A 21,582-nucleotide genomic window follows, 5' to 3' on the forward strand; every position below is an offset into this window, starting at 1 on the left:
GACGCGCGTGAGTTCCCCCGGCAACGATGGTGATGAAGTGGCATCAGAAATTGGTAGGTGTTTCATTTATCCTCTGTTCACACTTTAGTACTTGTCAGTCTTGGAAGAGCTGTGTTAAAAACTCGGACGAAACTAGAACGTGCACTAACCGACCATAAATGCTGCACAAACTTTGGCACGGAAAAAACGAATGACAGGTGAGGTAAAATTAGATCGGTGGCTGATGTACGCAAGCGTCACCGCTACGCATTGCCGTTGCGCAGAGTATCAGCTCACCTCAACACTATTGATGGTAAAGAACTAGCAGTCACCAAGAGTGCCTCATAAAGAAGAAGAAAAATGGGCTAGACCTTAAACGAATGCGAAAAAGCGTAATTTGATGACCAGGGTTTAAGTTTGCATTTGGCACATTCTAAGGTAAATAGGTGAATAACATATATTTTGCGATATAGTTACAATAATAGTTAAATTGCTCAAGGCTAGCGATAGTTTAAGGGAACGTATTTGTATTGAATTGTGCAGACAAAAGTTAGAAATAATGAAATGATGATGGTTTTTGAAGGTTACTATAAGTTTTGATGATTAAATTGTTTTATTAATTGATTAAGTGATGGACTACAAATTCTCCAACGAAAGTTTTTGGAGATATTCGCCCTCTGAAAAGATCTAGCTTGGCAAACTTTTCATGGACCTTTAAATTTGGAGAAGTATTCATAGCGTCTCTCCCTCTGTTTCTCAGAGGTATTGATGAAACATCAAATTCCAAAGAGTGTCACTATCAGAAGCAACGATCTTTTCCTTTCCTAGATAGTGAAATACTTCTGAATATTAGATGCCAGGAAGGCAACCTCAATTTCACAAAAATACTTTAAAGATATCCTGCTGAAAATAAACAGAAAATGTATTAGTAAAACTTCAGTGATTGTTGCTAATAGCAGTTTTCCTGAGTAAAGCCCGGAGATGCCCTTTTCCTGCACCTATTTCACGTCTGCTTCTAGTTGACTACTACAAACCACTTTCGGCTACGATTTGTCTAAAGGCATGGCTTAAAACTTTCCATTTCTTTTTCTTCCAAGTTATCAAACCAGCTCAGCTCTCTGTTAATATTTCATATATCTTATTTCTGAAATGTGAGTATTCCTGGAATGCGCGGATGGCACTGCACCTGTCTACACTCTAGGAGTCCCAGGCAGAAAAGTTATCTTCATTTCACTTTTTTCAAGTTAGACTCCAACTCTTCGTTTATAACGAGTTTTCTATCTCTTCCCAAAGACTGCAGCATCCTTACTGTACAGGCAGCATTTGCTAAATATTATTGAAGAACTCTGCGTAACTATCTGTTTGTTACACTCTGATATGGTTGGCGAACGTGAAATCAAGTTTAAAATTGTGTCGGAATGTTCATTTGCTGATAGTTTATTGCCTCTGTTACGCTCCTCTTTAGTTATCCTAGCTATATTCAGAAAGTGTAAAGCTCGTGTAGATTAATATCTGCAAATTGTGAAAGATGTTCTAAAAAAGACTTAGTTGCTAACATTTTAGAATCTGTGGAAAATACATTGAATTTAAATCAATTTAAATTTACACAGTGGGTGCATACACACCTCCGGGTCACACAATCGTTTTTAAAAATTAGCTCGCAATAAGTTAGTTCGTGCAAGAAATCTGGATCTAGCGCAGATCTCAGAAGCTGCGGAAACAACGTGCACAACCTTGCATGAACGTAGGTCGCATTTGGTGAACAATGGCCGCAAGTCGCGCTTGATAGTTTCGGTCTTTGGGAAATGCGACTAGATATCTCCTCAGTTCTGCTTAAAAGAACTATAACCTATACTTGATTTGTCATTTTTCCCTTGAGGATCGCTTCAAACCGGTTTTGAGATCCAATTAGTTGAGGAAAGAACAAAAACACTCGTACAGTACCTGAAGAAGAAGTTAGGAACAAGTAGGTGAATTTTAGCACAATTTCAGTTAGGGCAGCAGAGCACAGATGTCAGCGTAGCTATGTAGTACCAAATCAATAAATCACTCAGATCTACAAAAGAAATCATTCTGCTTGAAACTGAGAGAACGTCACGGATAAATTGACAGGAATTTCAACTAATTCTAGTGCTTTCTGCACTTCCTTTAATTTATCACGCCATTACAAATTAAGTAAATCATAGCAGCCGATTAATTTGGTCAAACAACTTTTTTCCCTTCCTTTTCTATGCTTCAGCGATCATTCTGCGAAAAAAAAAGACGTATACACGTTGTTACCTATGAATTCAATTGTTTGTTTAAATCCATTCCGGTTCCTCCATAAAATTTGGAGCTATTTCTGAGAAACGCAAACAAGTAAAACAATGTTATCGTTGTGGTATGTGACAAGCTCTCAAATTAATCTAATTTGAGAGGTTTCGTTCTTCGAGCTTGGGGAAAATGTTGAAGTCTGCTTAGATTGAGGCTTATTTGAAGATTGAAGGAGAAGAAGATTTGAGTGGTCGCTGAACATAACCCTTCTTTTTTTCATATGATCCACCCCATGTCCATATCCAATCCAGCGCCTGTTCTCGTATAATAGTGAAACACTGTCTTCTCGTTTAAAATAAGTGAATATATTTCAATATTTATTACCTCTGTGCGGACTAAGAAGGCCGGGTGTAGTGTAGCGGTTAGAGGTTCCGCTTCCTGCACGATCGATCGGAGGTTCGAATCCGCCCTAGTGCTCACCAAGCCTTTCATCTCTCCGGGGTCGATAAATTGGTACCAGACTTGTCTGGAAGGGCAAAAACACCGATTTCACACATCGGCTAGCCACCGCAAGTCGCTGTATAGGCCAGTTACACGTTCGTAAACCTCAAACGACTCTGAAATGAAGTGAACGTGGGGGCGCATCCCAAGCGGATTAACGCCAGAAAGTTTGTCCTTTATCCTTTATATCCTGTGCGAAGTGGTCGCCAAACATAACTCTTCTTTTTTCCTTTTTTTTTCTTCTTTTGAGGACCATATTGTGGAATGGTATGGCTAGGAAGAGGCTGAGACGGAACTCGCAAAAAAGACGAAAAATATCGCACAATCAATTGCTATGAGGAATTTCGAAGTGAATCACTCTCTCTCTCACAAAAAAAAAAAACAACACACACACACACACACACACACACACACACACACACACACACACACACACACACACACACACACACACACACACACACACACACACACACACACCACACACCACACACCACACACCACACACCACACACCACACACCACACACACACACACACACACACACACACACACACACACACAACTCCGTATTTTTCCCTTGGAAAATGAGCAGCTTCTTCCTGCACGCATGGAAGATGCTTATCGTATGTCTATTGTTTTCTTTGTATGTGGCCCCATTTTTTCACTGTACATACTCGAAAAAGAAAAAGAATGCGGAGAGCAGTCACGTAGGGCTAGTCTCTGTACAAAGCTGCATAATTATTGGCAGATATCTATTTCGAACCGGTTCAATTTGCCTGGCTCACGCAGCCGTCGCGTGCAGCTTCAAATTCACGCTAGTACTATTCAAGCACAACATTTCCTATATTCCTGTGTGATTCCCTCTGATTTCTTCCCGAATCAGAAATGCTTGAATATTTTTCTGGTCTAAAATGTTTTTGGACCTGCTGTCTCCGCATTGAAACTTTAATTTCTTACGGGAGAAGAAATTCTCCGTACTCTTGCAAACTTATTTATTCTTCTTGATTTTATAAAGCTGTTTTTCGGATTTCTTGAAGTGGAAATCAGATAGGGCCCAATTATTCACTTTATAAATGTGCGATTAGTGAGATTGATTGCAGCGTTTTTCCATGTTTATGAACGCAGTTTACACAAGCGATCTAGAATAATGAAAATCACTTTCAAATTGGGCACAGTGGGGAACTCAAGAACTTTTCCATTATGATGCCAACAAAAGTACATCCGTGCAGCTTTAATTCCTTCGCTATCTTTCCCTTTTAGGAAATATTTTAGTTAATCGAAAGATGCACACACAGAAAAGTTTGCACACGTATTTGTACATTGTGTTGTATTTGTACAAATGTGTACAAATGTATATACTGCAAATCCCTTATGCGGAGAGAAGTAAACAAATAAATAGGGAAAAATAAGAAAAATTTACATCTGTGTGTTCAAACGAGTTCCCACAATGAAATGGAACACGGTGCTAGTATTGCATATCTTGAACTTTAGGGAAAAGTGTTATGGGTCACAAAATTTTTGAAATGACTTCAGCACAGTCCGCAAATTTCTCCTCGTTTTCATTTAGTGATTATTTTGATTTACTGACTCATAAATGAATTTTTGCAATTAATTTGTACGTTTGTTCTCGAGTTGAGTACTTTTAAGATTTTAAAGGTGTTTTGTTCAAAATGCACACCGAATACAGAGAACATCTCTTTTTTAAAGTAAATTTTGAAGAGACGGGAGAGTCTTGTTCAATAAATGGGAAGAATCAGCCGATAATAGGGAACGATGAATGCTCTAGAAGCTAATAGCAATGGATGGAAAGAAAGAGAATTAGGTTGGCTTTATTAAACTAATAGTGACGAATTCTCCTCTTTTTTCATCCTATGAGACTCCTGGCGGTTGTTAGGCGAAATCGATGTGCATAGCACGTCTTTGCTCGATTCTCTCTTAGTTCTAGTCTCTGCTTTCTCCTACTTTTCCTTTCGCTCTTTCTTTCTTGGAGGTGTACAGGTCAACTGTTACATGAGACCAACTGTCATCACTCGCTCACGAAACATAGTCTATTCTTATCGGCAAAAAATAATCGGCCGGGTTTCCGCTTGCACAATCAATTCAGTCTAACGAACGCTTTCGCTCTGAATTGTCACTTCGTTCATCGAATATGCGGAGATGGACAGAAGCCCTCTTATTGCCAACACGTCATATGTCGACAAAGTCCTGTTTTTTGCTCTTGAAAAGCGCCGTGAAACATATTTTCCTCTTATGCATTCTCGTCCTCATACACTCTATGATGTACTTTCAAAATGTGTAACTTTTCTTTTTGAAGTAAGAGACTTTTCTTATGTTTTTTGTTTACTAGTTAATAATAAGCAGTAATAACCAGAGTATGATACTGTTTCATCAATAGACTTCAATGTTTTTCTTGCTAAAGTCGAGAATTTTAAAATACGTTATCGAGACGTTCACTTCTTACTAAATAGTTTATATTAGGAACTAATTTCCACTTTTCGGCAATATTTTAAGCTTTTCATTTTTCTTTTGAATGTGCGCGAAGCGTTTCTATTTCTATGCTATATTATTCGCTTTTTTCTTTCTGCTCAAATTTGAAAAAGACTTGTCGTTCGTGATGTTCAGCTTTTTTTTCGACATACACAAAATTCCCGGTCTCAATTGTCCCTCTGCCATCCTGTATTTCACATCTTAAGTGGTATTGTGTCGTATTAGTCGTTTTGGTATTCGTTGCAGTACCTCCTAGACACTCTAATGATCTTCTTAAATTTTAAAAGCATATTTCAATGACAAATTACCATTCTTATTTGGCTGAATTTTGTCCAGTTAACGTTAGAATCTCTGGATTATATAAAAAAGTTATCAATCGCTTCAAGCGACATCTTGAATGCTTAAATCGAAAAAAAGACTGAAAGATGTTTTAAAAAGCAGACATTGAAGCTATCACATAAAAAAGGATAAAGTTTCTGGCGTAAATCAATCCGCTTGGGATGCACCCCCACGTTCACTTCAATTCAGAATCGTTTGAGGTTTACGAACGTGCAACTGGCACATACAATGCTTTGCAGTGGCTAGCCGATGTGCCAAGTCAGTGTTTTTATCCTCCCAGACAAGTCTGGTACCAATTTATCGACCCCGGAGGGATGAAAGGTTTGGTGAGCACTAGGGCGGATTCGAACCTCCGATCGATCGTGCAGGAAGCGGAACCTCTAACTGCTACACTACACCCGCCCTCTTAAGGTATCACATATCACAGACTAATACCTAGAGCATAAAACCATAACTGCTACAGCCATATCTCTGACTTCCGATCTTTTTCCCTCGTAATTCTTCAAACACCTGCAAAACGGCGAACTTCAACCGCCAGTACAGGCTGCACAGCGACGGTCTTCGCATATGTGCATCGGTGCGGCAGATGTTTTTTGGTAATTTTACAACGGCTGCAAGTTTGTCATTGTCGCAGCAGTTTCACGCGTTTTGTTTATCGCCGATCACTGCACTGGTTTGTGAGCACATCCGATGGTTTGACCATTTTTCAGTTTTTCGCTTTTTTCTTCGCCCAATTTGAAAATATATGCGATTTGAAGAGTTCATCAAATCTTGAACATCTATTAGATTGTTCAATGAATTTCTTTCCATGGTCGTCGGCCCCTTGAAGACAGCGTATCACGATTTTTCTGGACTCGAAAGCCTCAGTGAAAGCGAAGAGTTCGGGTGGTACAAACCCAGCGTTGTTCCGCTCATCCCTTCCTGCTGAAAATGGCAGGAACAGCTCTCCACGCCGTTTTTATGACTTCAATTGCAACACATCACTTTCTGGACTTGTCTCATCTACGTACGAGCGCTCGAAAATTAACGATGTCTCCTCACCAACCTAGTCAAGTGAAAACAATGAAGAGGGTGCTCAAGAGACCGGAACGTGTACAGAGAAGCGCATTCAGACGTATCTTGTAGAAATTAAAGCGGTTCCCACGCCTTTTTGTTACGACGACTAAGAAAATAACCTACTACTAATCGAACTCTGTGCTTTCGCCATTCTTTCCTTTCTCGTTCTGGATTCTGCAGCACGTGAAAATTGTGATACGATGATTCTAAATCACAGCAGGCTGAGTCCTGAGCCAAAAAAGAATCCACAACCTAGCACATCAATCGGTAAAACTATTGTGGTAACTGTATAGTTGAATAAAATATAAAAATATAGGAAAAGTAGTAGAAAAGAGAAGAACTTGTGAGACCACTTAATGTATACTTAATTCGCTCACTATTATTGTCACTTATTACCACCAGGCGTCTTCAGTTCTAAAATTGAAAGAATAATATTATTATGACCTAATTTTGGACTCATTGATGCAAATGGTGGATCTTCGAGCGCGCGAAAGTTTCCAGCAACGATAGAGTCGTTGAGTAATGAAAACTTCATGTTCATGTTACGGATAATTTCTGACTGCAAGCTTAAATTCATGACTTAAGATAAACATCACCTCTGTTCTAGATCTCTTCTAAATTACACTGTAACTAGACTATATCATGATTATGTTATCGTATTCTTTTCTCAGCTCATATGCTTTTGCTTCCAGTACATAGTTTCATGTTTCGAAAAGTGTGTAAAACAGTGCAACGTATATGATGTGAACCTGCTGTACATGAAAAGGAATGACAGTAACGGAGAAAAGAGCAAGATTGAACATTGGGACTGCCTATCTTGCAAACTACACTGCTGTTCACAGACAGTGTTGAGCGGCGGCAGAAAGGGAGAAAAAGTAGCTTCCTGGTACCATAACTCCGGATCGTCCGAACGCTGCTTTATTTCTGGCAGAAATGTTAAAAATAAATTTGACGATCTGAGTTGAAGTAAGAAAATCTCTTCAACGTTCTGCATCCCTCCTTACGTTTTGTAGGAAAAAAATTCGTCGATTTTCAGGTTGAACTAAGTGAATTTGTTAACACAAAGGTGAATGTTTTCTGGGAAGAACTTGAACGAGTAAGTTCATAATGAAAAATTATTCTGCCTTTTCTTAGTTGACATTTTATCTTCACATTGTAATTTTCAGCTAAAAAAAAGGTGTAGTTATCAATATGTATTTCCTTGAAGCTCTTTTAGTCTTGACAGTTAGTTTCCGTTCAGACCTGTGGGAGAATTCTCCGATCTGTTGAAAGCATCATTTTTGTATACACCTCTGCAAAAAAAAAGCCTCCGAAGTAAATAACACCAAACGCTTGACTGAAAATTCCAAATCCTAGTTTATCCGTAGTTTTTGTCGTCTGGTAAAGAACATTTTGTGAAAACTAAGTTGTATCCGAAATAATACTCCTCACCACTGAACTTATTCAGTAATTGACAGAGTCGGGGCCAAAATTCTTGACCTGGGTGGCCGCAACGCGTCTGCCACAACGCGCTCTCTTTTCTCTTTCGTCTGCAAGCACTGACTTCTCCCTGCCTTGTCACAAGTGAACCTGCACTGCTGCTGAAAAGAATTTCGATGTTTTTGCTCACCCCCACGCTCCTCAAAAAGAAAGAACGAACACAGCAGCTTTGAGAGCTACCTTTAGCTCTCGAATTTCTCATGGCATTCAAATTTCATGCTGGGAGCGAGAAAAACCAAATAATATCACAAACGACGACGATTAAGGGAACAAAAGGACGCCTATGCATAGATGAGACGGAATAATGCCCGTCTGACCCATCGCTGCGATCATTGCGCAACGCACACAACGCAGCCAGTTATGCGTTATCCGTCGAATACTATGTATATGCATATGGAAATGTGTCAGCAAATATTTTAGACGTTATTCCTTCGTTTTCTCCCATCCACTGCTATGACATGCTAGCGTATTAATACTCACAATAAATTCATCGGTCGTGTGCTCGGTATTTTTCTTACTTTACATTTCTTCTGCGAAAAAAAAGACGAAGGATCATTCTGTTTCTCTCATTCTTACCATCTTACCAAATATTTGTCTTTCCCACTACCTTCTTTCAAACTCGAATAACGCCATAACTATCTGTTCTCTCTTCCCTTGAGGTGAGATTATTTCTAAATTCCTCCCAACGTGCATTTTCACCTGAAAAATGTGAAGCTGTTGCTAAAATTGTGTCATAAGGTATTAGGTTGGTGAATAATTTTTAAGATTATTATTTATGTTTGTTTATGTTTAAAAAACATACTAGTGCAAAAAAAGTCTCTTGGAGGCAATCTACGCTTGAATCTTCAAATTGACCACAAATTCATAGAAATGGTCATTAACTTTATTTGCTTGCAACTTTTCCAACGAACGATTGATGTAGTAATCGGTTAGCACCTCTTTTGGAGGATATGACGGATAGGAAAGCAGTTCCTAGCCTTCATCGGCTATGGGCTGTTCAACATGTGGAGACACATTATGCTGGTGGAAGATGATGCGGTTTTTCTTGCGTGGTCTTTTAGTCTGGATTGCAGGATGAATGCGATTAAGCGGAGCTAGGTAGACATCGCAAGTGATTATATTGTCGCTTGCCGTTTTTGTCCGGAAAACGTCACTGTTGACGTTCGTCACTGTGATTCCACCAGAAGCAAATACAATTTGAGATGATCTCCTAATGGATGGTTCAACTTCTGTCTCATTGCAACAGATTACCTTTTTACAGCGGATGTCTTCTGGTGGTCATCTTAATGTTTTACCCGAATTAAGAAGCTTATTCTTTCTTTTGATGTTTTTGAAGAGTAACCGTGACTCATTTCCAGTGAAGAGATTTGCCAGAAATGGTGCTTGCTCATGTTCCTGCTGCAACTCCGTGAAAACTCGAACATGATCGGCCTTGTTGTTTTCAGAGAGATCCACCTCGGCAATTCCCACGCCTTTCCCAAGGTTTCTGAGACGATGGAAGATCGTGGAACAGCCGACATTCAATTGGCAGGCCAACATTTGGGTCGTTACTCTCTCAGCTTTTTCCAGGACTGCCGGAATTGTCTGATTGTCGTAATCCTATGTTCGTTGTCCTCTTCTTGGCTTATCCTCCAAACTAGTGTCGCCAGATTTGAAGCGGGAAACCATTTCTGGCGTTGTCTTCCTGTCTTCCACTATTTGTCTCCTCGCCGAAAAGCTCGAAAATGGATTGGGATCGAAAAAGACTGGGACGCCTTTCATCCTTCTTCAAAGTGGTAGACCACATGACGAATGTGAATATAATTTTCGACACGCATTCTTACGAACGATACAGCAAAAATTTTCTTATTCAAAAAATAGAAGCGAAAGGCAATTTCTCATGTTAGAAATGTACACTGAAGAACCGCGGACAATAATGCACCAACCCTATATTTCCGGAAGGGTTTCTGAGTTGTGGGGTGTTTCTCGGTCATGATAATCGAGCAAAGCGCATGACTTCTTGAAAAAGTTCAGTTGGAAAAATTGGAAGAAATAGGAGTGAGTGCGCTCGGTTACCAATAAATTGTGATGTTGAAATTACGTTGAATTCGAACTTGAGCCAAAGGAGAGCTAGATGATATAAATTAATAGATGTGTAATAGATGTGCATACTGTGCCTGCAACTATCGCACTTATGCCTTCCTTTGTACATAGAACTTCCGTTCTTAACTCCACGAATGACTTCGTAGTGAGCGCTTCGTGATCTTGTAGATATCCAATTACAGCGTCGTCGTATGGGTGTCGCGACATCGGTGATCCGATCACCATTGGTGAGAACTCGGTCGGGTCCAGTACGTGGGCGAGAATACCAACTAAACGATGGGCGAATTGTTGACATGTACATGGGAATACCGTACGCAGAGCCACCCATCGGGAAATTGCGGTTCCAGGTGAAGTGACTTCTCGCATTGAAGTCGTCAACGGTCAAGTAAAAAAACTGTCATCTAGAAACCCCAACCGGTCAAACATTGGACGGAAGAAATGGATTGTGTCAAATTTGGACCACGCTGTCCACAAACAGACGAGTATTTCGCACAGGTTCGGTTTTTTTTTCTTGCCATAATGTATTTCAAAAGTGGTACAGTGATTGTTGTGTGTTTCCACGAAACCACAGTTTGTCACAATTCTAATCTTCATGAGTCGTACGCGTCTCACGTAATCGACTTCAGTAAAACAATTCTGACAAAGGCTATGTAGTTTACGATAATTTCTATTTGCGAGTGCAGCCGGATTAGGACGATCTGACTTATTGTGCAATTATGTAAGCAGTTGTGCAATGAAACAGTTGCTTTGCGTAGCTTTTTCCTGGTTTGCTTGAGCTGTAGCCAAGATCGGAATTGATCTTTATTAAAAGCTAACGTTTCGTCGTTATCTCCTCCGTCAGAGCTTGGAAAAAATCAAAGCCACCTGTTTATTGTTTCAAGCGGATTTTTTTTTCAGATTTGTTCTCTCAAACACCTTATCACCCCACAGAAAGCACTCAGACGGTAAGTACACTCAAACACCAACACATCGGCTAGTGCTTCCCTCAGGAAAAGACATGGTCCGTAAATTTGTCTCACAAAGTAGCAGTATCCAATGGGTACCCAACTGGAAAGTGTGTTCGAAAAACACGACATCCCTCTCGAAGATCCATTGTAGTGGATGGCATAGAAAAGATTCCGTTCTGTCTATCTTACATATCTGATGATATGAGTAGAGCGGTACGGAGCTGTTCACGGAAATCGTGTATACGGAATGACATGAGGGTTGTGGAAATACAACCAGTGAACCTCAAAACTCAGGGTACGTAATCGTGTGTATAACCGACTCCACACAACTCCCAACTGCGTGGTTTCAGAGAGGGTGTTTGCATGATATCAGGAGTGGTTTATCGTATCACGAGCAGGTTGTGCGGTGACGATTACATTCAAGAACGCTCACGTGCGTATTCGGGTCAGAGAGTATCTAGGTGGACTCACAAAATATAAACTCTCCAGCTCGCTCGGAGCATACCGCAAAATAAGTCGTCAAAACTACGAAATAGATGTGGAAGTTACTATACTATCGTTCGAGTCGGAAATCATAGCACGCAGAACACTAGAGGGATTTTGGATCACAGCCGAAAGTCCAAAAATAGGCAGCAGGGATGAGTGCATTGCGATCACAAACGAACTAACGCCATATCAAGATCTGTACGGATTTTGATTTACGAGGTGGGCCGAAAGGTTACTATAAAAACCCTTGTGACTCGTAATTGTGGTACGTGGTGGTCTGTTGCGATACCAAATCTAACAAAGGAGTCAGCACAAGCCGATGTGTTGCTGTCTGAGTTTAGTTATCGTTTGAATCCTTTCCGTGAGATGATAAGGTCCTTGAGAGAATAAATCACTGATTGCCTTCATTTTTCCAGACTCTGACGAAGGCGATAACGCCGAAACGTTAGTTAGAGTACAGGTGGTTCAGTGGTAGTAGTATACTAATTTATTGATAGGCGAAGAATATATTGATAGGAGAAGACGATATTGATGGGCGGTCATCTTGATAAGATGACCGTCGAAATATAACTCTTTACAATGCCGAATGTTTGTATAATGGATATATGATACAGCGCCAAAATTATAGCATAACAACGCAGAATTCGGGTCCTGATACAAATGTCAGGACATGCTCCTTAATAAAGAAGATCAATGCCAATCTCGGCTACACCTAAAACAAACGAAGAAAATGCTACGTATTGAACGTCCCAAGATTCAAGGAGAGCCGAACATGAACAATACAGTTGCCGTAGTTAGGTCAAAATGACATGAAGCTAGGTGCAGTTGCGTAAGCGTCTGCACTGGAGGTACAGCGTAGAGAATCGAAGGGGCACCTTTGCTAGCATCATTCATCGCTGCAGTCTGCAATGATCCCACAACGATCCCAACGGCCACCTCCACCGCGCCATTTCGAACGTGGCGGCTTACACCAACAACACCTCCTTCATGTCGCTTTGGCCTGCCACACAAATATGAAAAATGCAAAAACATGCATCAAAAAAAGACTGCAATAATAAATATAGACGAGAGCAGTTTAGATCCAGTTTTTTTTTTCTAAAATTCATCTTTGCAGTTCTTAAATATTGTTGGAAAGGACGAAGCGAACTGTTTGACATTAAACGTGTTCACACCACGATGGCGAGAAAACACGGTGAGCTTAGTACCATACATACTTTTTTTATTTCAAGAGTTCTGGAGGAGGAGATGAGAAGGTGATTCGAAAAAATGTTTTTAATTGCGGAGATTAGTTGAGAATTCATAGTTTTTGTTCAGTCGAAAAAATTCGCTGTGATGGTATGGGTTCATGGAGGTGGCTTCTCTATACATTCCAGTAGTAATTACGGCGATACATCGATAGCAAGGTATGATCCTTGGGGTACTTGAGCAAGAGGTAGATCTCCTCCAGCGGACATGAACGTGATCGCTACGGGTGTAACCCGACCGTGATAAGACTGGTTCTGGTCCCGATTACCTGATGTCGAACGGAATGCCTATTCAGACTATTCTGTATAGTAACTCCTCAACATTTGACTAAGTATTCCAGGAGTATAAGCGGTTTCTATCGTCAGCATTTTCTTTAGATACACGATACTATGTCTTAGCTTTCTGTTCAGACAACTTTTTAGAAATCTTTGCGTGAAAGATGTCGTAGTGGTGTCCGTTAACTATCGCCTCGGCCCTTTTGGGTTCTTCACTACCGGTGACGGAGTGTGTCGAGGTGACTCTGCATTCTTCACATACCTTACTTAATTAAGTCTTATGTCGCAGGGAATCTTGGCCTCTGGGACCAAACTCTTGCCCTACAATGGGTCCACGACAACATCGAAGCGTTTGGCGGTGATCCCGACAACGTCACAGTGTTTGGGCAAAGCGCTGGTGGAGCGTGTGCAGATTTGCTGGCGATCAGTCCACATTCAAGAAGTTAGTCCATGTTCCCTGTAACTGCTCCTATTCTGTGAACATAATCAATAAGGGACATTTCAGATTTATTCCATAGAGTGATCCCAATGGCTGGTTGTGGTGAGTGTGATTTTGCTATGCGCACTAGCGAGGCCCAAGCGAAGTTATGCCGAGAATTTGCTCGGTATCTTGGATGGATGGGTGAAGGTGCGTTGCTGGACCTTTTCAACTAATCTCTTTGTTTATGTTTCTTTTTTCACTTCCTCTGCGTCGTTTTGCCGTCATATAGAAATCTCTAAACGAACCTAGTTTTCAGATAGTGATACAGAAGGACTTTTACACTTTATGCAGGCCCAGCCTTCATCACATCTTGAAGTTGGAATACATCCAAAGAAGGCATGTGCAAAATCGTCGTAAAAGTGCCCGTAAGATCTGATAGAGTTTGTTCAGGGTTTCCGCCATTCACAATCAGGGAATCTGTACTTTGTTCCAAACATTGACGGCGATTTCTTCCCAAGTCCAATGGAGGAACTGAGACGCGTAGGACCCAAGAAATCGATAATGTGTGGAACCACTGAAAATGAGGGATTATTCTTTGGTGGGTATTGGTTATGTAGCAGTTACGTGCACTGGCGAGATTTTTCGCATGCCATAATGTTAAAATGCAGCCGGCGTAAAAATTCTACAATCGGGTGACCTCGATTTGGTTCGGTCAATTTCAGTCTCTACTATACCTTGTGTGTGCTGCGAATTCTCCAATAGTTTCATGATAGGGCTTCATATTTCAAGAATACTTCCCCCTATTGCGCAGCAGCTGTTATTTCTTAGCCATAAGCGTCAAAAATTTACTTTCATAGTCATTGTTAGCAAAGTTGAGCAATAAACAGCACACTTTTAGTTGCACTCGGCGGTTATCCAAAGACGGCGGAAGGTTTTCGACGATTTTGCAACGGTATAATCCGCGAATGTGACTACGGAAGTGACGAAGAGAGCGTTCGAAAGGAAGTCTACGACTTTTACATGAAAGACGTAGACCCTAAAGACAAATCGAAAGTCGCAGAACGGATGGTAGAGGTAAGGGTCAAGCCGACGTGTACTTCTCCGAATTCAGCAAACACCTATATCATTTCGTTAAGTTGATGGGTGACTATGCGATTAACGCCGGTGTGATGCGATACGTACGAAAAATGGCCGAGAATGGCAATGACGTTTACTTCTATTGCTTTGAATATTATAATCCCGATGGATTCGGATTTCTCCGGTTCATGTTACCTTTTAAAGGTGCGCTTTCTCCTGGGATGTCTTGCGTATATGGATGAAACTTAACTCAGTTAAGGTGCAACTCATTGCTCAGAGCTCCGCTATGTTCTTGGTAAAGGTGTCTTCGCGAAGTTCAGACCAAATGAAGCCGATCTAAAAATGATTGATATCATGACGACTTTCTTCACCAATTTCGCCAAATATGGGTGAGTAAATCAACAATGTTGTCTACAAAAGCTTCATAGCATCTTTATACTCAGTATGAAGTGAACCTCCGTTGATTTCGCCCAAGAGAATTCAAGACGCCTTAAGTTGAAGGCAGCATACCACGAATCTGAGGTGGTGCGGATTTCAGGTGGAGTATTCGTATATGGGGTCGTAGATTACGGAGTCGGGGTAGTTCCGCTCATCTCTCCCTGCATCACTGCAAACAGCCTCCAGAATGCTGTTTTGTGCGACGCCATCTATTGCAACGCTCCACCCTTGCACCGCCTTCGCCCTGCGATTCGTCGAAAATCAATTCGGACTGCCCCGATAGGCAAAAAGGGACGCTACGCGTACAAGGCTGCAATAGAAGGCATCGTACAAAACAGCATTCAGGGGCCGGCTGCTTGCAGTGATTCAGGAAGAGATGAACGGAACCACCCCGGTCTCCATAATCTACGACTCCGTATACGGATACTCCACCTGAAATCCGTACCACCCCAGATTCGTGGTATGCTGCCTTTAAGATTAGCCCTCGCGTAATACTGGATTAAGAGGACAGTTTGGTTTTGACACAAAAGCAAAACGGGCCGCGAATACAAGTCTGATTGTTACCTAGATCGTGTTGGCGCTGCTTTAACTAAATGCAATCAGGCGTTTGAGTGTACGCATTGGAAACGTACGAGCTATATAACCTACACGGGTATATGGCAAAAGATCCCTATGCATAGTAAAAAGGTGCTGTCGTCCAGCGCATCGCCAAATCGCCCTGTCTAGGCTTCTGCGATATTTCTGTGTGTCGTTTGCTGCACTGCAGGAAACACGCATTAGAGATCGACCGGCCACCAGTATCAGAGACAACACTATGTATTGCAGTAATGCTGATGAGAGAAAAGTAGGTGGCTGCCTGATAGCTGTGAGGAACGACTATAACAACCTAGTGGAGTAAATTTGGCTCAACGTCGTCTAGACACGCCTTTGCACGACTGCGGGATTACAGAGGACATAAACTCTGGAACGTAAGTGCACATGGACCAACGGAAGCCACTGACGACAACAATAAGGACGCTTTCTGATGATTTCAATGCGTTGATGGCTAAAATATCCGACCAGCAATTGGTCATTGTCGACACAAATGCGAAGATGACACTTGCACAACAATGCTATGTGCTAGGAAAATAGTATTATCCAGCGTAGCACACGTCAGATAACGGAGACTCTCTGGTCGACTTATGTGAAAAGACGGGCCTCATAATTGCTTCCACGTTTTGGAGGAATCATCGACGCAGTTGATTCACGTGGCAGAGGTCAACCATTTTAACCCCGGAAGAGCAGCGCAAGCGGAAGATGAGAACTCTCGAACTTCAGCTCGACTACGTTCTGATGAGAAACATTTCTCAGATATACAAAATCTTGAGCTGTTTTGGGACGTCGTGTTTGGCTCTGACCAGCCTCCAGTTCTTCTCAGCTTTAAAATACGGTTCCACAAAAGAAGCTGGGGAGTTCCTCTCCAAGCAAAAATTGACGTGGCAGGTCTCAAAGACGAAGAATGCAGAACGAAATTCCAATGTTGTGTGACTATTCATGTTAGAGCGCGGACCAGGAAGAAGATTTGCGATGCGGATTCCTTTACAAAGTGCTGCGTACGCTCCATTGCCCATCGCTCCGCTCTTTCAGTTGCCGCGGAACTCGTTTGCTTTGTCATCTGCAGAAACAAAATCCACGTACATTTGTGTCGCCCGCAGCACTGGTGATTTTAATCAGAAAAAGCGTCCGAGAAAGAAGTTGTGTCACCGAGAAAAGAGAAAGAAGTTGACTTGTGGGGACACGCTATCATAATTCCCCTCCACAAAAATACGTCATTATCCGTCACGGGCCCTAGAAATTATCGAGAAATCTCTTTGCTGTGTGTTATGTGCAAGGTTTTGGAGTGGATTATCTTGGATCGACTAATTAAACATCGCGAAAAAAACTACGCGCAACGAGCTAGCTAGCTTCCGTCCTGGCCCATCCACAATTGACAAGGTGTTCGTCGAAAAATGAGAAATCTAGGAGCGGTTTTCGAAGTCAATGCAATTAGCCTTTTTAGACCTTGAAGCCGCTTTTGACTCTCCTCATCAAGATCGTCTTCTCAACGCGCTCAGGGCCGATGGAATACTAGAAAAGTTCGTTCGTTTGCATGACGAGATGGAACAACTGCTGCAGCCCGAACACCAGCAGGATTTACAACTGTTTGGGGTAGTAACTGGAGTAAGAGAATGGAGGGCAATGTCAGGTCTCCTCCTGTTCAACTATTCATTACCGATGAAATCATGCGAAGAACAGTCAATCAGCGTCCTAGCGACGTCGTCTTAGCACTATGAGGGTCTCCTCGATCGACTTCATGCACGCCGACGACGTGGTTGCATTCGCGAAAAGCAGCACGAACTACAGCTACGAGAAAGATTTTCAGCATAGATGCGCCAAAGCCATTTTTGGAGTTATCTTCTTAACAAAATGTATTTGGTCGACCTCAATCACCACCGAAGTTAAGTTGCAAGTCAACTTATTCGAAATTTGCTCACCATGATATACTCGGAGAATTGGTCAGCTCCGTCTACGATGATAAAGAGGCTTGCCTGCACGGAAAGGAAGATGCTTAGAGGACTGCTTGGCTACTTCTGGCCTAGGGTATGCCAAACTGATGATCTTTATGCGGAAGTCGATGTGGTGTATTGGCGGACGACACGAGGAAGATATCAACATCTTGCACCGCCACCGAAAGTGGCTACAGAAAATCTTCTTCATTTCTTAGGTCATATTCTAAGGAGACTAGCAAATCGCCATGTTCAACGAGTTTTGAGGAGTTTGTCCGGCTTGAGCTGGAGGAGACCACCTCGTCGAAAATGGAAGTTCTGGACTGAGGTGGTGAAAGAGGACCTGAGAAAACCAGACGTGAATAGGAGTTCAGTAGAGACGTAATGTTTCGTAGGATATGGAGTACCGTCGAATGAATCTATTCTGTGCATGCTCTCGTAGAAGATCGAGAAAGTTGGGCAGAGCTAAGTTCAAGTACGAACACCTCGAAGATGTGGATGATAGCGTCAGGCTATGACGTCAGCTTGCCGATTAAGTCAAGTGAGTCATGAAAGCAGATTGGCGCAGCAAATGGTTTCGTTCGAGAAGTCATTACGTATATCTGTTCCCGGATCGGAATAACAGTAGTTTTATGCCTCTTAACTGTGCTACAGTTAAGAGGCATAAAAATTACAGTTAACTACACTTTTTTCAGTGACATATTTGCAGGAATCCCAATGGTGAACACTCTGTGACAGACAATAAGCAGCTTTGGGAAAGGTACGACCACAAGCAACCATTCCGCCATTTGCGAATCCAGCTACCGATGCTTGCCATGGCTGACGATTATCAGCAAAGGCGAACAGAATTCTGGGAGAAAATATTTACGAAAAATCGCGTTAAAGCAGCACTGTAAGGTTTTTAAACGGTACAGACTTGCAACTTAACAAATTCGTAACTCCATAGTTTCACATTGGACTCTACGTATGTCCACGATTACGTGTTTGCTTACGCTGTCATTTGTACCTGGTTATGTATACAAGTAATCTTTGATCAAATGCACTTAAAATAAGCATCACAAATAGCATTATAAATAGCTTCTAACATTTTTCTTTAAATCTAAAAAAGAACCTATCTCAGTAGAAGAATTAGTTTAGTTCCATCGACATTTATTTTAAGTGTTCCGTTGTTTGATGCAATTACTACCTCATTTTTTTTTCTTGGTAGATAAATCTTCCTAATGAGAAATTTTATTAGAAACAAATGTATAATATAAGATTTTTCTCCTACACCTTCATTTGTACGTACAATAGTTTGTCAGGACTTAGTCCTAATCATCTACGTCATTGTGAATAAAAGCAAAAGCGTTATGACGTAATTATAAGGATTTCATCGATTGCTTGCTGATCTTAAACTTTTCACTTGATTCGACACTATTTTGTTCAAGTTCAACAACCTTTTGAATAAATACTACTCCATCTGCTAATCATCAGATACGATATTTGCTGCAAACCTGCAATATTTTGGGGCGGAGTACTATACTAGTCCAAGTTTAGAAGATCTTTATATCAATTCCTCATTCATAACTGAACAGGACAGAGGGAAAAAAGTGAATCAAATTTGTATTCATCAGTCTTGGTAATGATGAGTTGGTTGTGAGGTTTATGAAACATTATGTCAAAAAAGATCCTGAGGAGCTTCTTAAGATTAGGAAAGGAAGAGTGCAGCGCTAAAGACTGTGCATTAGGTTGTTGAGAAGCGGGTCGGTTGGTTTTTGATTTTAGCAAGATTAACTTCTGTGGAAGTTCTTCCTTCAATATTCCTGGCGCTGGCACTTCCTCTTTGTCGTCACCGAGGCCGTTCTAGTTCTTCTCTGACTATAGCTATGCTGGCCTAATTCCCCAAACTGATACATTCCTATATTCCATACCATAACAATGCTCATTTTCTCTCCATATCTGCCAAAAAAAATCTTCAAATGTTAGTCTTCAAATGAAAAACACTAGCACATTTATATTTGCTTCAACAACTGTTTACTGCCTCACAGTGGCGCGGAAGTGACTCTGGGCGTCGAACTACGATGCACAGCGGAGGTTCGTCCTCCGGCAGGGTCTTCCAAGCTGAGGAGTTCGACACATCCGACATTCCGACTTCTCGGAATCGGAAGCTTAGCTAAGACTAAACCACTGCTAAGACTCACCACCGTCTGAGCTAAATGTCGCAATTAGCTTCCTGATCCGTGTAGGTTGTGCGACGACTTGTGATGAAAGCCAAGCTCGCCGTGGCAGGGCTACTTTGGGGAAAAAATTTTTTGCCACTCTAGCATATTCACTGCCTCAGCACTCTGCACACTGGACCCTACCGTCCCAGACGTCGAACGGTATGGCGACCGCTGAGAAGCGATAAAATCTCAGGCTGCTCAGGACGTCTTCGTTTCTGCACCAAGGCGACACACGCACAACTCGCCATGGAGACTGTCTCAGACTTTGTAATTACAACGCGAGAACAGTGTCCATAGACGCTGACCTGCATGCCCTTCTCGGAGCTGCAGAGCGTATCAGATTTCACGTGATTGCTCTCCAGGAGACCAAGTGTAGAAGGAGCGGCGTACGACAGATGAATGACGGTTCATTCGTTATTACTGGAGAGAAAGTTCCCTCGCAAAATGTAGGAGGTGTTGGTTTTGTTGTGCACCCATCTGTCGTCTATCTTGTCGATTCTCACGAGATCCTGTCACCTCGTCTGGCCATTCTTCGCCTCCGCCCTCTGCGCCAAAAATCCATCAGTATCATCAACTGCTATTCACCAACATCAGCAGCTGATGATTCCGAATTGGACGCGTTTTACGAGGAGCTGGAGGAGGTAGTCCGCAACGAGAAGTCCTTCTACAAATTCGTTGTCGGAGAATTCAACGCAAAACTAGGAAAGGCCACAGAAGAGGAATACGGGATTGGAAGATTTGGACTAAGGGACCGGAATGAAAACGGCAATCGTCTCGCTGGGTTGCTGTTCGCCGCCCGCCTCCTTCATGGGAATTCTCTTCTCATGAAGAACGATTATCGTTGGTGGATATGGGAATCGCCCAATGGCGCGACTCGTGCGGAGATCGACCACATACTCACCAACCGGAGGTGGTGTCTACTTGACGTCTCAGTAGTACCATCCTTTTGTAGTGGTTCTGATCACCGTCTCCTTCGTGCGAAAATACGACTTAGCCACACGATGGAAAAGAACATCTGCTGTCGGCAACGAAGGAGAAAAGAAGTCGTCTACGACGACTGCATACTCGAGGACTCCTTGTCTCAAGGTAACTGGGACATCGAGAAGGATCCAAACGTGGACTAGGAGATGCTGCTCGGAGGATTACGAGCCTGTGCTGAGCGTGCCTCGAAGCCACGCACGACAAACTTGGATCGAATTTCGAAGACCACCAAGGAATTGTTGGAAGGAAAAAGGGCTTTGAGGCTTGATCCGAATGCATCGCACATTGAGCGGTTAGTAGCAAACACTAGCTGCAGAAAAGCGTTGCAGGAGGATCCTTTGAAATACAGGCAGAAGAAGATTCTGGAAGCAGCACAAAGAAGAACGAGTCTAAAGAAGTGCCGCAGGGATCTCCGCGAATATAATATTCCTCTAGCAGCCTTCCTGAGCGAAGACGGGACTCGCACGTCTTCTCGTCGTGAGATGGAAATCATTATGGAGAGGTTCTACTCGAACCTTTTCCGTTCATCAACTCCTGTGTCAAGCCCAATCATCCCCACTGGCGAAGCTCCACCACGGGTTCTCCCTTCGGAAGTACGAGTCGCTATCAAGAGCATGAAACCTGGCACAGCCCCCGGACCTGATTTTATATCAGCAGACTTTCTTCGGGCTAATGGTCATCCACTTCATGTAATCTCAGCAGCGCACATGACGTCCTACCTTCAGAAAGAAAGGATCTCAGTGGAAGATCTCGCAAACCGTTCATACCCATAAGAAAGGTTACTAAGATCACCCTCACGCCATGCGC

General features: G+C 42.2%; 3 protein-coding genes across 5 annotated transcripts; all 3 read left to right on the forward strand.

Annotated features, from left to right (window-relative positions):
• Positions 1–26: 26 nt before the first annotated feature.
• Positions 27–21,548, forward strand: RB195_002304 (uncharacterized protein; the record flags this gene model as incomplete). Of its 3 annotated transcripts, XM_064199492.1 has the most annotated exons (18): positions 27–53; positions 7,655–7,714; positions 10,362–10,526; positions 10,585–10,674; positions 12,727–12,804; positions 12,927–13,015; positions 13,280–13,371; positions 13,422–13,574; positions 13,638–13,760; positions 13,870–13,949; positions 14,004–14,151; positions 14,452–14,627; positions 14,690–14,834; positions 14,890–15,019; positions 18,303–18,485; positions 19,988–20,880; positions 20,935–21,067; positions 21,125–21,548. In XM_064199492.1, 18 exons carry the CDS (start codon positions 27–29, stop codon positions 21,546–21,548), a joined length of 3,189 nt encoding a protein of 1,062 aa, XP_064055372.1. The 3 variants fall into 3 exon arrangements, with proteins under 3 accessions (XP_064055372.1, XP_064055373.1, XP_064055374.1); XM_064199493.1 differs by lacking the exon at positions 7,655–7,714; XM_064199491.1 differs by lacking the exons at positions 27–53; positions 19,988–20,880; positions 20,935–21,067; positions 21,125–21,548 and adding an exon at positions 6,819–6,899 and having other exon boundaries at positions 18,303–18,489.
• Positions 20,190–20,918, forward strand: RB195_002305 (uncharacterized protein; the record flags this gene model as incomplete). Its single annotated transcript, XM_064199494.1, has 1 exon — positions 20,190–20,918. The coding sequence occupies one exon, from the start codon at positions 20,190–20,192 to the stop codon at positions 20,916–20,918; it is 729 nt and encodes a 242-aa protein (XP_064055375.1).
• RB195_002306 (uncharacterized protein) lies at positions 21,258–21,548 on the forward strand (the record flags this gene model as incomplete). The annotated part of the gene is made up of 1 exon (XM_064199495.1): positions 21,258–21,548. One exon carries the CDS (start codon positions 21,258–21,260, stop codon positions 21,546–21,548), a length of 291 nt encoding a protein of 96 aa, XP_064055376.1.
• Positions 21,549–21,582: the final 34 nt, after the last annotated feature.

Source organism: Necator americanus, chromosome IV, assembly GCF_031761385.1.
Source record: "Necator americanus strain Aroian chromosome IV, whole genome shotgun sequence".
NCBI lineage: Eukaryota > Metazoa > Nematoda > Chromadorea > Rhabditida > Ancylostomatidae > Necator > Necator americanus.